The sequence below is a fragment of the Stegostoma tigrinum genome, chromosome 1, assembly GCF_030684315.1.
Source record: "Stegostoma tigrinum isolate sSteTig4 chromosome 1, sSteTig4.hap1, whole genome shotgun sequence".
Classification (NCBI taxonomy): Eukaryota; Metazoa; Chordata; class Chondrichthyes; order Orectolobiformes; family Stegostomatidae; genus Stegostoma; species Stegostoma tigrinum.
In genome coordinates, this window is record NC_081354.1 from 83,477,497 (window position 1) to 83,495,925 (window position 18,429).

The 18,429-nt window shown below is 39.2% G+C and overlaps 1 protein-coding gene across 2 annotated transcripts in view; it reads left to right on the forward strand.

The window, feature by feature from the left end:
- The window catches only part of haspin (histone H3 associated protein kinase), a 61,138-nt gene that overhangs the window by 22,863 nt on the left and 19,846 nt on the right, over positions 1-18,429 (forward strand). Inside the window, exons 4-8 of one of the 2 annotated variants that reach the window (XM_048562336.2) lie at positions 1,209-2,651; positions 9,754-9,858; positions 13,310-13,418; positions 14,129-14,307; positions 17,307-17,507. In XM_048562336.2, the coding sequence (XP_048418293.1) occupies positions 1,209-2,651; positions 9,754-9,858; positions 13,310-13,418; positions 14,129-14,307; positions 17,307-17,507 (2,037 nt within the window). The remainder of the gene's footprint in view (positions 1-1,208; positions 2,652-9,753; positions 9,859-13,309; positions 13,419-14,128; positions 14,308-17,306; positions 17,508-18,429) is intronic. The other variant, XM_048562419.2, reaches the window with a different exon arrangement.

Here is an 18,429-nt window from a genome sequence, read left to right on the forward strand (position 1 = left end):
TTTGTCTTGCTTACAGAGTAAAGCTGTTCAAAAACTTAACAAAATAAAAGGAGGATGTACAGTTGTTGATGGCATACTGTGATACCATGTGGAGAAATTGTCTGTTGAGCATGTTCACATGCTTACAATTTAACAATTTCATTTCACATACTGGATTATTTTGTGGTTGTTTTTATGGTTTTGTAAAAGCAGGCAAGAACTGGAGGGTTGTTGGGAGTATAAATCATTACTGACTTTCAAACGTAGAGATAATTTCTTTCAGGGACAAAGGCATTTAGTTCAATTCCGAATCAATGCACATTATTATGTGGAATCCACGTTCGACTCGTGAAAGTTAAAATCCAGCACATCTTTTAAGCTGTATTTTGTTTGAAGCCACCTTGTATGATGCCTAGTTTGGGTTCTACCAGGGCTATTGTACTTCTGACCTCATTACAGCCTTAGTTCAAACATGGACACATGAGCTGAATTCCAGAGATGAGGCAAGAGTGACAGCCCTTGACAAGGTGTCATTTGGTTGAGTATGGCATCAAGGAGCTCTAGTGAAATGGGAATCCAGGAAAAATCTCTGCTGGTTAGAGACATACCTGGTACAAGAAATATGCTTGCGGTTGGTGGGGCTCAGTCATCTTGGCTCCAGGATATCTCTGCACGAGTTCTTCGTGGTGGTGTCCTAGGCCCAATCATCTATGGATTCTCCATTAAACAAGAAGGAATAAATTTGTCCAAATTACATTTAGTATCCAAATGTGTGTTCTCAATAAAAATGTTATGGCAAATCATGAAATTTCACTGATCTTACACTTTGTTTAGGCATTGCAGATCTACCTACAGCACATGGACTGCACAAGTTCAAGAAAGCAGCTCACCACCGCAGCGTCAGAGACAACTAGGGATCAGCAATAAATGTTGGCGAGCCAGCCACGCCCATATCCCATGCATGAATACATTTTTTTAAAAAAAACCTAAGCAAAGTACGAGATCAGTGAAATTTCACGCTTTGCTTTAACATTTTATTCAGAACAAACATTTGGATGTTAAATATAATTCAGACAAAAATTAATTATTTAATAGGAAAATAATTAACTTTATTTATTGAGTAGCGATTGTAGTTTGAGTTTCTATGCATATTTGTGGACATTTAGATACGTATGCACATGTATATAAATTAGCAATTTTCTAATTGTGTCCTTCCATTTCTCCTTCAGGAATTGCTTGGATCCTTGATAGAATCTTCAGAATCATCTATCTCTTTTAATAAACCAAAAAAAGCATGCAGAATTTCTTGCGAAGCTCAGAAGTTCAAATGTAATTCCAGAGCTGTAAAGAAGCTGGATAGATCCCCACTGCAGACCAGCACACCTTCTTGTACAAGGAAATCAAAACTCAAGGAACCATCAAGATGTATCATTTCATTCAACGGTGAAATTGAGCATGGCATATGGAAGAACAATGCTGAGGCTTACAATGAGGAAAGTATTGACCATCCCAGTACAGTGGGAACTTGTTGCACCCGGAGTAGCAACACTTCATGTAAGGCAGTTTCCTCTACAGAACACTCAAATAATTCGGAGTTTGTTGGATTGTCTCCAGAGAAGTTAGGTGGAATTTGTAGTCTTGAAGCTGATTGTAAACCCGTAGCTTCTGCGTCTTTGGAGGAAAATCTTGAGCATATAGATTCAATAACATCACACTTGTTTCAACCCCACAAAGATGATTTCAGTCATACCTTGCACAGTACCTTCAATAATAGTGTCGAGTTATTTTCTCATGTTACTGAAGATTTAGCTGTGTCTCCTCAGGCTGATTTAGTTAATGGAGTAGATGATCCAAAAGTGTTTGTCAGAAATTCTTTAGTGAAGTCAGGATTGCTTAACTATACATCAAATCTTGATTTGGTAACTGAACAGGAACACACTGCCAGTAAGAACATTGTTTCCAAATTGAGCTTGCAGCCTGTGGTACAATTAGATTATTTTTCAGTTTTTAGATATTTCCGTGAAAGAAGATCAGTGTCACCTGTTGAAGATGACTCTTCCAAGGTCAGTTCATCACAAGGTACAACTGCAAAAAAGCAGCGAGTTATTAATCGTTTACATGAAAAATTAACATCCCAAAAAAGTGGGAGGTCATCTTTCAGCTGGGTGGCTCTTCAGCCTAATATCGTACTTAGTCCTCTTGAGCTAAAGTGGCAATTACCAACGAAGAAAGTTATGACAAATCCAGTAAAAAGAAGTCTAGCTGATGGCTCTTTTAACAACAAACATGATGGCAGTTTTCATCTGTTAGGAAAAATGTGTAGACAAACAGATTGCATGAATCTGAAATCATCTTTATCTTCAATGTACTCCAATTCCCAAGATGGGAAGTCTGGTAAGGAGTCTACAGCTGATGCAGACTGCTTCAAACATACAAAAAACCAACAAAATAGAAAAACTATTTCAATGAAAGATGGCTACTCCTTAAAAGCAAATTGCCTATCTGGACAAAGGAACCTACTCAGTGACAATGCTTCCAATATCTTTGACAAACCGAGCAGCTTCTCTGATCCAGCATTTCAAAAAAATACAGATCTTGCTTCAGTCACTGTGAAAAGTGCAGAAAAATCCACAGTGGATTTATATGGGCATCCAGAACCACAAATGACTGAGGTAAGGATTATGTATTTATTTTTAGTAATGATGTATTTGTATCAACTTAACTTAATGCCACGTTCTCCATGTCAGCAATCTGAGACTCCTGGTAGGGTAAGGTTGATGCAGGGAGAGGTTGTACATTAACCTCCAGAATGGGGTATGAACTTAAAATCAATGAAGAAATTGGAAAACCTGACCCCACCCTGTTCTATCACTCCCATCTACAGTTATGATGGAGAGATTGACCCGCCTGCATTCTGGAGACAGGTTTGCCATTAAAATATAATGAGACTTCTTGCTTGAAGAAATACCAGACATAGGAACAGGAGTACACATTACAATTCTTTTATCGTTCAATGAGATTACAGCTGTTTTATGTCAATACCATTTCCCTGATGGATCCCCATCTCTTTTGCTCAGCTTTATTGATTTAATTCTTGAATATACTCAAAAGCTTGGGAACTAAAACTGTCTGGTGTAGAGTTTCACAATCCCTAAGTGAAGATATTTCTTCATTTCGAATGACCGATTCTTTATCCTCACATTATAACTTCCAGTTTTCTGTCTTCAGCTAGGAAATTTACCTTATCAGGCCCTACAAAAGGCTAAGTGTTCTAGGTGCCACAAAACTCTTATCTTCTCAACTTCAGAGCACATTGGTCTATTTTCTCCTACTGAAACTAGTCTCTTAACCAAATTATCAGTCTAGTGATCAGAGATAACGGGAACTGCAGATGCTGGCGAATCCGAGATAACAAAGTGTGTAGCTGGATGAACACAGCAGGCCAAGCAGCATCTCAGGAGCACAAAAGCTGACGTTTCAAGCCTAGACCCTTCATAAGGGCATGGCCTGCTGTGTTCATCCAGCTACACACTTTTGTTATCAATCTAGTGAACCTTTTTGCACTCTCCGAAAGGCAAGTATATCCTTCTTTTAGTAAGGAGACCTGCAGAAAGCTGTGCAAAACACTTTCACCTAAATTCCAAAATTGCAAGATAACTTTGTAACTCTTATACGACAACATGCCCTTGCAATAAAGGCTATTGTGCTATTTACAATAGCAGCTAACTGTAATATTCATATTTTCGAGGTTCCATTTAACTCTCATCTTCAAATAATTCGTACTTCTGAAATTGTGAAAGCTGCTACATGATAGGCAAATTTTTTTTCCAGTTTTAATTTTGATCAAAAAGACCACTGTGCCATTTTCCAATTGCTTCTGCCTCTGGATAGTATCAACCTCTGGGAGCATATAGTGACTTTGAATTATAAATATTAAACCTGTGCACAAAGAATTATTGCAATGTATTGTTAGATAAGTAGTTACCTGTTATGGTATTGCTTGAATTTTATAAATTCATTGGACGTGTTTTGGTGGGCTAAATGCTATAAATTTAGTAAAGAACTGATAGTATGGAATATTGGCAAGTTTTGAAATATGAAATGAACTGTAGTAACTAAGCTGAGTGTTATTGACACTGAGTGTCATTTCTGCAATGAAGCCTATCCAGAAACTAACAATGACCAATTGTGAATATGCATTGAAACGGGAGTTTAAGTTTATGATTTGGTGCTGTTGTGCATTAAAATGTGCTATATCATGCAGAAGAATGTTAACAAACAGCTCTTTCTTAGCAAAATGCTGCTCTCTGATGCTCAGTTTGGTTCTACCGGGATCACTCTGCTCCTGATTTCATTACAGCCTTCGTCAAACATGGGCAAAATACCTGAATTCCAGACATGAGATGAGAGTGACAGCCCTTGACATCAAGGCTGCATTTGTTTGAGCGTGTCATTGAAGGAGTCCAAGCAAAACTACTGTGTATGGGTATCAGGAGGCGGGTGGGTGACTGTGTCCCTCCAGTGGTTGGAGTTTTACCTAGCACAAGTAAAGATGTTTGTGGCTGTTAGAGTTCAATTATCTTTATTCCAGCACATCTTTGCTGAAATTCCTCAAGGCAGATATTTTCTAATCAACTCTCAGATGTAATTAGAACCTTCTGGAGCAGATGGGACTTGAACCCATGGAACCTGGCTAATTCCAAAGGGAGTGTCCTATGTCCAACCATTTCCAGCTGTTGCATCAGTGACCTGTTCTCCATCTTAAGGTCGGAAATGGGGATGTTCAATGATGATTGTACAATGTTCAGCACTATTTGCGATTCCTCAGATACTGAAGCAGATCCAGGTAAATACAGAAAGGCATAGACAATATCCAGGCTTGTGCAAACAAGTGACAAGAAAGATCCCTGCCACACAGACAATCACCATCTCTGGCAACAGAGACAGTAATCAATGCCCCTTGATTTTTCAATGGCATTACCATCACTGAATCCCCTATTATCAACATCCTGGGGGGTTACCGTTGACCAGAAAGTAGCCATGGCTGGACTAGCCATATGAGTACAGTGCTCACAGGGCCATGTAAAAGGCTAGAAATACAGAATAATCCAGTCCACTTGATAGGCTCCATATCCATCAACATTCACTTCCTTAATTGACATCACTCACTAGCAACAGGGTGCACCAAGATGCAATGCAAAAATTCATCAAGACTGCTTAGATAGCACCTTTGAAGCACACAACTACCATCTACAGTGACAGGGAAAGCTGTGTTTCAACACTGGTGTGGCAACCAATGCTGCTGCAGAGGAAGACCGGTCAGCCTGAGAAGATCCACCATTTACTGACCTCCATTTTCTCTGGGCCTTCTTCTAGATTAGCTAATCTTTCATCTCTCCCAAACAGTCTATGCCCAGAGGGTGGTGCATGTTGGTTGTTACCTCTTAGTCTCTGTGCCAGTATCTTATTTCCAGATTTTGTGGTAGTGGAGCTATGAATGTCCAGGAGGTTGTGTGATTCGTCATTCTTTGGTTGTCAACCATCTGAACTTTGCAAATTTTGTTGGCTTAAAATGAATCTGATAGAAATAGCACCCTCCAGGATCTCTAAGTTGGTTGCCTTGTTTTCCCAAGAGATACTGAAGAAACATCTGCCATAGTAAAGTTGGAAGCTGTAAAAGATATACTGTCCAGATGTTGCTACAATAAAGGAGCACATTGAGGACGTGGGGCTTGGTAGACTCAAGGTATGAATTTCTCGTTTAAGCTTGTTGCTAGTTGGACTGCACCTTCAACTCAGTTTGGATAGCAGCAGTTTTTCACTTTGCGTGTTGATTTCAGCATCCTATGGTCTGATCAAATTCTGGTGATTGAGGAGCCTAGGTAGATATGTCCACAACCTTTGTGGTCACATTGTCAATTCTGATAGTCTACAATATTGCTGTAATTACTATGACAATTGTCATCTTAATGCTGATGGTCAAACCAAAAGCTTTGCAGGTAAGAGAGAGTCTGTTTATATTTACTGAAGGTGTTCCTAGGTATGGATTATTAGTGCAGTAGTATCAGCATGGAGCCGTGAAATTGGCACACTTTTTTTTTCTTGGATCACAGCAGATAAGGCTGAACAGCTATTAAATTGCTCTGTTAGGAGGCACCCTTTTATGAAATAAGGGTATGTGACAGTGGCTGAGCTTTAAAGAAACGCAAGTGTTGATAGCTGAATGCAACTTTGTCAGAACCCCCAAGGGATATTGTCCTGTTATCGATGACCTTATCCATTCATCATGTCCTGGAAGCAGGACATCACACTTAATAGATTGTTTGGCTTAAATAAGCTGCCACTGCTCACATGGGTGAATTCTTTAATGAAATCAATGAAGGCAATATTTAGTAGTTACCTCCATTCACAGATATTGTGCTTTCATTTGCTGATCTGAGAGGATCATAGCTCAGATTTTCTGGTCTCCAGTTAGTCTTTAACCAAATATATTTTGAAAGGTGCACGTCTGATCTCCATGGTGGTTCCAGTGCACTGATTTACTAGATAATTGCAATCGGAAATGTAGACTTCTGATGGGCAATTACCCAGCACCTGGAACTATTAAAAAAGGTATAACTTAGAGTGGGTGACATCAAAGGGTTCCAACTCATACCTGGATAGTTACATATGCAATGCTAGAGGACTGAATTGCTCTAGCAGCTATATATTAGTGATCCTGACACCCAACCCCAATCAGTCGATCACAGTAATCCCTCAATAATCCCACCACAGCACTCCAATCCAAACCCTGTTCTCACCTAAAATAACACAATGTGAAGCTGGATGAACACAGCAGGCCAAGCAGCATCAGAAAATTTTCTGAAGAAGGGTCTCGACCCAAAACATCAGCTTTCCTGCTCCTCTGATGCTGCTTAGCCCGCTGTGTTCATCCAGCTTCACACCGTTGTATCTGAGATTCTCCAGCATCTGGCAGTTCCTACTATCTCTGTAACCCTTTTCTCACCTGCTGCCATGCTTCCCTTTCACACTTGCCTTACACATAGCCTTTGGGTCTCAAACTTTGTTTGCTAACTTGAATATGGCAGCTTTTAATGGAGAAAGGGAAGGTGCCTTCTATAAAGATTCCCTGTGCTTTTTTTCTGATGCTCCTGACCCAGATTGGAAGTTTTGGATCCATGACAATCTGTATTTTTCAATTTTGAAGCCACACTGGGATTTAGGAAATAAGTATTCAATCAAAAGCTGTAATTTGATAAGGCTACTTTTCACACATTGCTCAGCAGGGGGATGTGTGGACAGATATTGTAGCCACTTATTCTCATTCAGGTTCACAGTCTTTGTACCATGCATATTGTGGGGTACTACATTCTTCCTCCAGCAAAACCAGAAGTTTGTGTAGATGCCACAGGAGTGCAGACTTCCTGTACTCGATAAGTTCAGATGGTATAGCATTATCATTTGGAGCTTTGACAATTGCAGGCAAGTTAATACCTTTGCTAATTTCATCCAGTTTGTGTTAAATTCCATTTCTTCCATGACAAACCAGGTCTGTATGGTGGTCCAAGCTTCCACTGCGACCATGTCTTTCCTAGAGTACAATTCAAGATGGCTTTCCACCCATCTGTCATCTTTTTGTTGCCATCAGTGAACATCCAGCCCTTTTTGTTTTAAATCAGTGAAGCCAGTCTGTCATTTGATGGACCGATTGCCTTTTTGATCCCATTGTTCCTGCCCTGAGCATTCCATGCGTAGAATAAAATCTGGTCTTTCTGGCAAAGTTGTAATCACTTATAACCAATAATAATATCAGCCTGTTGGATTTTATTTCAATCAAGCCTTTGTACATTCTTGCCCATAATTTTTTCAAAAACTAAATGGATCATGTGGCTTCACTGTATGGAACTTGATACTCCCAATAATGGACCCCCACTCAACTCAGTCAGAATATGTTCTGTCTCTCTCAACTTTAGCAGGATCTATTAATTTCATAAGCATGTATGTTCAAAACTTTGCTTCTTTACAAAGGTGAAAGATAATTCTGTGCAAATCCCCATTTCACAACATTTTTATCTATTGGTGGATGCCTACGCAAGTGGATGCGGCATGACCTTTCTGCCTAGGACATTATGACTTGGGAAGGAGAAATAAAAACAGAGTCTTTTGATCTTTGTTGCTGTGATAAGCTTTATGTAACTGTCCCTTTTCAATACAAACCATGCTGCAAAATGTCCTGGAAACAGCCAAGGTTAAGACATTAGCATTAGCTAATCATGCCAGACGTAACTCTCAATAGCTTTTTCAATTCTCACAACCACTACAATGCTGACAGTGACACATTTCACACCCTGACATACGTTGGGATTAGAATGCAAACTGTGAAGCTTTGGGCATTCATCCTTAATACCAAAATCAGCCATACTGTCAATGCCAAAGATCTGAATTGTTGCTTACCCTTTGACCTGCATTAATCCAGCCACCAGCTTTGCCCTTGGCAAATTATTTTAATTGCCTGTTAAGGAAGAAATTAACAATTCCAGCGCATTCTAATTTTGGGCCTCCTGGTTTGGTAAGTATCGCATCTAGTGGATCCTTTTGAGTATTTATTGAAGTTAATGAAAATAATGAAGTATTTTCAATTTGAACAAATATATGTTGAATTTGAGAGGTAAAGATGATGTGACAATTGGTAAAAGATAGCGGATATTCTCCCTACTCAAAAGGACCAAGGAAATCATGATTATGACTTTTTAATTGGTTGGTATAGCTGGAGGAGTCATGACTTTCTCTAGATTGATAAAATGGATTATAAAATTTGTACATTTATAACAGACAATACAAAGTATAAAAGTTTATAATCTGAGTTTTATTAGAGTTAATTTGATCTGAAATCTGAAAAGGATTTGAATCTTTATCTGGATACTATGACATTTCTAAATATCACAAATCTTTGATTAACCCTTATTTAAAGATTTTGAGGGAAACCTTTTATATAGCAATTTTGAGTAGTTCTGGTAGCCTGATCACTCAGTGCTATTCCTGGTCCCCAAATGGGGAAGAGTGTAAGGATGTCATGGAATTGTTTTTATAATGTTGGAAAAGAGGGTTAATTAATTGACATAATTGACCTTTATTGGTCAGTTCCTTGAGTATTGGAGTTGGGAAGTCACGTTGCAGCTGTATGGGAAATTGGTTAGGCCACTTTTAGAATACTGCATGCAATTCTGGTCTCCCTTCTATAGGAAGGATGTTGTGAAACTTGAAAGAGTTCAGAAAAGAATTACAAGGGTGTTACCAGGGTTGGAGGGTTTCAGCTATAGGGAGAGGTCGAATAGGTTGGGGCTAATTTCCTTGGAGGCTGAGGGGTGATCTTATACAGGTTTACAAAATCATAAGGATCATGGATAGGGTGAATAAACAAGGTGTTTTCCCTGGGGTGGGAGAGTCCAAAACTAGAGGGCACAGGTTTACGGTGAGATGGCAAAGATTTAAAAGGGACCTAAGGAGCAACCTCTTGACACAGGGTGGTGCATGTATGGAAATGAGCTGACAGAGGAAGTGGTAGAGGCTGGTACAATTACAACATTTAAAAGGCATCTGGATGGTATATGAATAGGAAGGAATTAGAGGGATATGAGCCAAATGCTGGCAAATTGGACTAGATTAATTTAGGATATCTGGTTAACATGGACAAGTTGGAAATAAGGAGTCTGTTTCCATGCTGTACAGCTCTATGATTCTTTTATGTAATCAACAATTTTGTGTTGTTTCTAGTGTGGAGACGTAATCATAGAATTGTTCATTGACGTGGAGTGTGAAGGATTTAAATCCAAAACTGGAGAACTGAATCTAAGTAAAGGAAGCGAGGAGGGGTATAAGGTACATGTTGGGAATGATTGATTGGGGAACATTACTAAAAGGCTTGGGAGTGGATAAGCGATGGCTCACAGTTAAGGAACTTCTGCACGAATTAAAGTAATTATTAATTCCTATTTGGTGCACAATAAAACAGGAAAGTTGTTTTAACCACAGCTTACAAAAGAAATTGGAGACAGGCACCAATTTAGAATTCAGCAAAAGGGGATAAAGATTAATCAAGAGGGCAAAAAGAGGTTGAGAGTAAATCTATAGGTGATGTAAAAACTGACTGCAAAAGCTTCAATAAATGTATGAATAGAGCAAGTTAGCAAAGACAACTGTAGATCCCTTATAGTCAAAAATTGGGAAAATTATAGTGGGGAACAAAGAAATGGCAGAAAAATTGAACATATATAATTTGGCTTTTAATTGTCAAAAGAGGACATAAATAATTTTCCAGAAATGTTAGGAAACCAAGGGTCTAGAAAACTGGAGGAATTAAAGAAAATCAGTATTAGTAATCAAAAGAAAAAGGTGCCAGAGAAATTAATGGAATTGAATGCTGACCGGTCCCAGGGCCTGACAGTCTCTATCCCAGAGCACTAAAGGATGTGAAAATATTAGATTCATTGGTGGTCATCTTCCAAAATTCTTTCTCTGGGGTAGTTTCTGGAGGTTGGAAAATGTAACCCCACTGTTTAAAAATGGGAGAGAAGTAAAAACAAAATTATAGACCATTTAGCCTAACATCCGTAGTGAGGAAAATCCTCGAGTCCATTTCAAAGGATGTGAATACACCACATTTGAAAAGCATTAGTAAGACTGGGTAGAGTTAACATGGGTTTCTGAATGGAAAATCATGCTTTACTCATTTACTGGAGTTTATTAAAGATGTAACCAGTAGAAAGATGAGGGAGAACTGGTGGATGTTGTGTATGTGGATTTCAAGAAGACTTTTGATAAGGCCCCACATAAGAGGCTTGTGGGCAAAGTTAAAGCACAAAGGATTAAGGGATAATATACTGGCATGGACTGAGAATGGACAGGCAGAATGAGTCTTTTTCCAGGTGACAGGCAGTGACTACAAGGGGTATATGGGTATCAGTGCTTGGACAATACAATCTACACATATACAAAGCTTAGATGAAGGAACCAAATGCCCAGTTTCCATGCTTGGTGATGACACAAAACTAGGTGGGATTGTGAATTGTAAAAAAAGAGCAAAAGAAAGCTTCAAGGCAATCTAAGCAAGTCGAGTGCTGAGCACACACATGGTAGATGCTGTATAACATAGATAAAATTTAAGTTATACACTTTGTAGTGAAAAATAGAAACCGTGTAAGTTATGTGATGGCACATATTGGGAACTTGGTGTCCTTGTACTCTAGTCAATGAACTTAAGATTCCAGTTGCAGTCTTAGCAAGGTCCAGTGTAATTGCAGTATTGTGTGCAGTTTTGGTCTCCTTGCTGAAGAGAGGAGAAATGTGCTATAAAGGGAGTGCAGTGAAGGTTCATTTCACAGATACTAAGGGTGGCAGGACTGTTAGAACATAGAACATAGAACAGTACAGCACAGAACAGGCCCTTCACCCACAATGTTGTGCCGACCATTGATCCTCATGTATGCACCCTCAAATTTCTGTGACCGTATGCATGTCCAGCAGTCTTTTAAATGACCCCAATGACCTTGCGTCCACAACTGCTGCTGGCAACGCATTCCATGCTCTCACAACTCTCTGTGTAAAGAACCCGCCTCTGACATCCCCTCTATACTTTCCACCAACCAGCTTAAAACTATGACCCCTCGTGCTAGCCATTTCTGCCCTGGGAAATAGTCTCTGGCTATCAACTCTATCTATGCCTCTCATTATCTTGTATACCTCAATTAGGTCCCCTCTCCTCCTCCTTTTCTCCAATGAAAAGAGACCAAGCTCAGTCAACCTCTCTTCATAAGATAAGCCCTCCAGTCCAGGCAGCATCCTGGTAAACCTCCTCTGAACCCTCTCCAAAGCATCCACATCTTTCCTATAATACGGCGACCAGAACTGGATGCAGTATTCCAAGTGCGGTCTAACCAAAGCTTTATAGAGCTGCAACAAGATCTCACGACTCTTAAACTCAATCCCCCTGTTAATGAAAGCCAAAACACCATATGCTTTCTTAACAACCCTGTCCACTTGGGTGGCCATTTTAAGGGATCTATGTATCTGCACACCAAGATCCCTCTGTTCCTCCACACTGCCAAGAATCCTATCCTTAATCCTGTACTCAGCTTTCAAATTCGACCTTCCAAAATGCATCACCTCGCATTTATCCAGGTTGAACTCCATCTGCCACCTCTCAGCCCATCTCTGCATCCTGTCAATGTCCCGCTGCAGCCTACAACAGCCCTCTATACTGTCAACGACACCTCCGACCTTTGTGTCGTCTGCAAACTTGCTGACCCATCCTTCAATCCCCTCATCCAAGTCATTAATAAAAATTACAAACAGTAGAGGCCCAAGGACAGAGCCCTGTGGAACCCCACTCACCACTGACTTCCAGGCAGAATATTTTCCTTCTACTACCACTCGCTGTCTTCTGTTGGCCAGCCAATTCTGTATCCAAGCAGCTAAGTTCCCCTGTATCCCATTCCTCCTGACCTTCTGAATGAGCCTACCATGGGGAACCTTATCAAATGCCTTACTGAAGTCCATATACACCACATCCACAGCTCGACCCTCATCAACTTTTCTAGTCACATCCTGAAAAAACTCGATAAGGTTTGTGAGGCATGACCTACCCCTCACAAAGCCGTGTTGACTGTATTTGATCAAGCCATGCTCCTCCAGATGGTCATAAATCCTATCCCTCAGAATCCTTTCTAACACCTTGCAGACGACAGACGTGAGACTTACTGGTCTGTAATTGCCGGGGATTTCCCTATTTCCTTTCTTGAAGAGAGGAATTACATTTGCCTCTCTCCAGTCCTCAGGTACGACTGTTGTATGAAGACAGATTGGTTTGACTGGGCCTTTATTCACTAGAGTTTAAACAAATTGCAGGAATGTGATTGAAATGTATATGATTCTAACAGGACTGGACAGACTAAATGAAGGGTGGGTGTTTCCTTTGTTTATGGCATTGAGAATCAGGTATCACAGTCACAGGATAAGGGATGGAGATGAGGAAAATTTCTTCACTCAAAGTGTCAACCCGAGGAATTTGCTACCACAGAAGGCTGTGGAGGTCAGGCCACTGAGTATTACCAAGAAAGAGGTGAATACAGTTTTTAGATATTAAAGAAAGAAGGGGCATGCAGAAAAAACATGGATGTGGCATTGAGAATACGGACCAGTCATGACTAATTGAATGGTGGAACAGATGAAGGGCCAAATGGCCTAATTCTGCTGCTCCTGGTTTCTGTTTCCAGGTTTAATCTTTATACCAAGTCCATGATCTGAACACTTTTTTGTTTTTTTTTAAAATTAGATAAAAAACTTGAAGTCAACACTGATGAGTTCGTCAGTTTCTACTCCTTTAGGCTCACGTAATTGGTCAAGGTTCAAAGCAGCTCATTCGATTCACAAAAGAAAGAAAGGTAATTGACTGGCTTTCACTTTGTTTATGCTGTAAAATATTCAAATCATGCAACGAGAGCATTTTGAAAACAAAAGCAACCAAACTGTATACTTTTAATACAGCCAAATAGTTCATTTATGACCTGTGACTTCTTTACCTGGAATTCTTAAGAGCTCCATATATTCCATCTCACTATTCTGGTTGTTAATATCTTCCTTCTTTGCTTTATTTTCTTTTGGTGGAACTATAAACTGCTACTTGGAAGTGGAGCTGAGTGATTTGAGCTCTGTTTTAATGGAGCCTTCAATGGATGTTGATGTCAGTCATGCCACCCAAAAACATTGTGGTGTTGAGTTGTGACTTTATGTCCATTGCATTTTTTTCTCTCATATTGAATATCAACTTAAATCAATGCAATTAATCTAGTTCAGAATTGTTCCTAAAATTTCTATGAATATGTGTTGCATTTATTTTAGTTCTATTTTAAAAATCCATGTGGCATTTCACGTACTGCAGTCATAATTTAACTTAATGGAACTGATTGTTCACTGTAACAATGCTATTAAGGTTGGCTGCAGTCCTTTCAGTTCTTTTTCCACCTTAAACTGTACTGTTGATCCTTATGTTACGTAGAACTGAGATCAAGTATAGGAATTGAGTGGCTAATTGTAATACTTTGAAACGCCAGTATGTAATGTTAATTTTTAAAATTTATCTCTCTCCTTCCAGTCATTGTTACACCTTTGAGATCTGATTGCACCATGTCACTTCAAAGCACTCCAGACTCAACTTATCTTCCAAGAACAGAAAATTTTAATGATCGTAGCTTGAATAAGTTGGTTTCAATGGCAAATTTTTCTGCAACTCCATTAAGAAATAGAATGAGAGGATCCAGAAGGTCCCTTATGGTAGGCTTATTGACTGAACATTATACTTGATTAGTTAATTTTGCAGAGGCAAAATGCACAGAACTTAAAACCTGGCATACAAGGTTGAATTTATTATGTTTTTCATTTGTCATTGGAATGAAAATGATTACCGTTCACTAATAAGTGAAATAAAAATCAGTTGAACAGTCACAAAATTACATAACTGTTTTAATTTTATATTTTGATATTGAGAGATAACGTGTCTATAATATTAATTGAAAGCAAAGAAAATTATGAGTCAATAAAACAGTGAGTAACCAAAGTGAGTTAATACATTTTTAATTGCTGTGTATTAGAGGGAAAACATGAGTAAATTGAATTGCTATTCTCTTATTATTGACTGTATGGTTTATTTTTTAAAAATGTATGCATGCTTTACCACCATTGAATACTTGCTGAAACATAATTCAGACAAGGCAGAATTCTTTTTGAGATGAGTAAAAGGGAAGCGGGCTGAATAAATTGATGATACTGATCAAAATAATGGTTTCTCTGGATAATAATTTTAATTATACCACTATTGTTCAATGCCTGGAGTAGAAATCATGAATTTTTATGAAGTGGTGTTGCATAGAAAAACTTAGTGAACATTTCAAAATGCGATACAGTGATTATTTGAGATTCATCTAGTTGGAATCAATGAATTAAGACAGTTAACCTAAAAATCCCTTGTCTTGCACGGTCTAAAGCCTGTGAGAAATCTTAGCTACTCTTGGCAGTCTGGATGATCGCATCTGCCACTGATTTTACCAGCTTGTATGCTGGATTTCAGAGCTTGAATGTGAGTTGGAGACACATCAGCTGAGAGTTATGTAGATAGTATGATTTTTTGATGTGGTCACCCCACAACTTAAGGAAATTTAGCAAGAGAAGGAATAGGTGACCATTGGTAAGAAGGGAAGCAGGCAGCCAGGTCATCAGCAAAGCCTCAGAGTACATCTCACTGTGTTTGAAAAATGGTGGGAGTTACAGATTTTCTGGGGCAGTCAACCAGAGCCTGCTGAACCAAGGGAGGAAGATAAGGAGAGGAAAAGCTAAAGTGGTAAGAGTCTCAATAGTCAGGGGTACACACAAGTGTTTCTGTGGCTGAAGGACTGGTGCAGGAGGAAGGACTTTTAAATTTCTAAATCACTAGTCTCTTTTTAGGGAATGTGGGACCTGTACAAGTCAATGGGTTGCATCTGATTAAGAATGAGCCTAACATCCTTTTAGGGGATGTTGGAGGCTGGGTGATTACTAGTTGATGGTGAGGTTGTAAACTAATTTGGCAGGGGGGTGGTAAAAAGAATGAGCATTTAGTAAGAGGCAATGCACAGACAAGTACTGAAAATGTTCTGAGGGGCTAAATTAATCTCCACTTAGCGAGGCAAGGATTAACCAAGAATAGTCAACGTGGCTTTGTCAAGGGGAGATCATATCTAATAAATGTGATTTTTTTGAGGAGTGACTAGGTACGTAGATGAGGTTAGTGCATTCCACATGGATTTTGGTTGGTTTTAGACAAGATGTTGGATAGGAGACGGGTCAAGGAAGCAAGAACCAATGGCATTTCAAGTAGTTCGGTAAAGTGGATCCAAAATTGGCTTACTGACAGGAGGCAGAGTTTGATGACTGAGGGATATTTTTGTGGCTAAGTCTGTGTCCAGCAGCATACCAGAGGGTTTGGTGCTGGATCTCTTGCTGTTTGTTGTGTACATTAATGATCTTGACATGAATGTAGGAGGTATGATCAGTGAAATTGCAAATGATATGAAAACTGATGATATGGTAAATAGCGAGGAGGAAAGCCTTAGACTATAGGAAAATATATATGGGTGGTCAGATTGGCAAGTGAAATTTAATCATTAAAGAAGTGAAGTGACACTTCAAGATAAGAAAATACATGATGGATGTTAGAACTCTGGGAAGTATTAGAGGGTCCTTTGAAGAGCATGTTCATAGCCAGCAGGACAATTAGATAAGTGGTTAACAAGGTGTATGGGATGCTTAATTTTATTATTTTGAGGTATTGAAGGTAAGAACAGTGACGTTAAGATGGAGCTGTGCGAAGTGTTAGGCCACTGCTAGACTACTGTGTGCAGTTCTGGTCACTGTACTATAGGAAGGATGTCAGAGATTGCACATATAATTCATTTGAATGTTACCTGAGCTGAAGTGTTTCACGTTGGAAAAGAGAATAAATAGGCTGGGATAATAAAGTGTGAAGCTGGATGAACACAGCAGGCCAAGCAGCATCTCAGGAGCACAAAAGCTGACGTTTAGGCCCGAAACGTCAGCTTTTGTGCTCCTGAGATGCTGCTTGGCCTGCTGTGTTCATCCAGCTTCACACTTTATTATCTTGGATTCTCCAGCATCTGCAGTTCCCATTATCACTCATAAATAGGCTGGCGTTGTTTTCGTTAGGGCGTCGAGCCTGTGGGGAGATCTGATTTGAGGTGTACAAAAGTAAGTAGCTTAGAATGTTCAATGGCTGGGGCCACAGATTTAATGTATGGAGCAAGAAGTTTTGAGGCGATTTGAAGAAAAACAATGTTCACCCAGTGGGTGCAGGGTTTCTGAAATTCAGTGTCTAAAAGTGTAGCAATGGTGGGAATATTCACAACATAGAAATGTTAAATTAATACTTGAGATGCTGTAGCATACAAGACTATAGGCCAAGTGCCAGAAAATGAGATTAGAGTAGATAGGTAGTTGATGACTGACATTAACAAGATGGGCTGAAAGGGCCCTTCTTTTCTGTGCTGTAAAACCTTGACCTTTTTTGTTTCAAGATTACAACATTTTTAAGATACCACAATATATATGATTCTGCCAATTAAATTTTTTAATATTTTCTAACATGTCTTCATGATTGTAATGTCCATTTCAGGTTATTTTTAATTTCAGAGTAAAAGATGTACTGAATGATTATAGATTTGAAACAATAAATATGTGAACAGTATATATGCTAATCATTCATTGTATCAATCATATTTTAGGAAAAATGGCCACCAGTTCTGCAGCCAGTATTTCTTACAGATGAAGAGAAAGTGTACTGTGAATGTCAGCAAAATGGCCCAGTTTCTTTTAAAGAATGCATACCATCCACCATGCTAGAGAAGTGTGAGAAAATTGGAGAGGGAATCTTTGGGGAAGTGTTTCAGATGACAAATAATGATGGAAAATACATGGTCTTCAAGGTACACCAAACACTATATCAACAGCTAATATTGTAGAATATTTAAAGTTGAATTTTGCAGCACCAACAAAGGTATTTTGACCTCTTACACAGAATGTAATGGTAGTCCTATTCATTTAGTTCTATTCTCATGCCCTTTCCAAAATCCTTATTAAATTTATTTTCAAAGTTATTTTCCATATTCTGCATATGGCATTGCTTCTATTAGGGCAACTTATTTCTTACCAACTCAGCATTTACATATAATTCAAACTGCAAAGCCACAGCATTCAGTTGTGTAAAATTGCTGTTTTTAATGCTCTCACTTTTGGTTCAGAAATTCTGCTGGATGTTATATTGGGCAGTTCACTGGAACCAATGCTACAAACATGCATTTAGACATATGTTAAGTATGCAAGCCAGGATGTTAGTTAGCATGCAGTGCTGATGTGATGTCATCAATGCCATTTTTGACCTCAACATTTCAACTACAATCTTCTATTAGCCTTTCACACCTGATGTGCTCAATCAGTTGGAACTTTTCTCCCTGCACTATGAAGACAATTGTGTCACTAAGAAGGTCTTCACTAATCTGCTACTTAAAGTCAGGATTGCAAACTCCAGACCAGGTTAGGGCAGCATTTGGTGGTTGTGCAGATGACTCTGACATGATTATTCATGGGGCTCCTCCCAACTGAAGTTGATTGTATTTGCAATATTACAAGTTGGCAACCGATTATTACATTTGAGAGATCGCTGATGATCTGTATGCAAAGAAAATCCTTGCAGCCTCCCTGTAATATTGGGGTGGGGATGAGCCTGGACACTCTGTGGCCCACGTTGGGGCCTCCAACAATAATAACAACCACTGCAGTAACTTTCCAGCTCAAACCAATCTCGACCTGCTTACTAGGGTCTGCCTAACTAGACCCAGTGAATCTAGA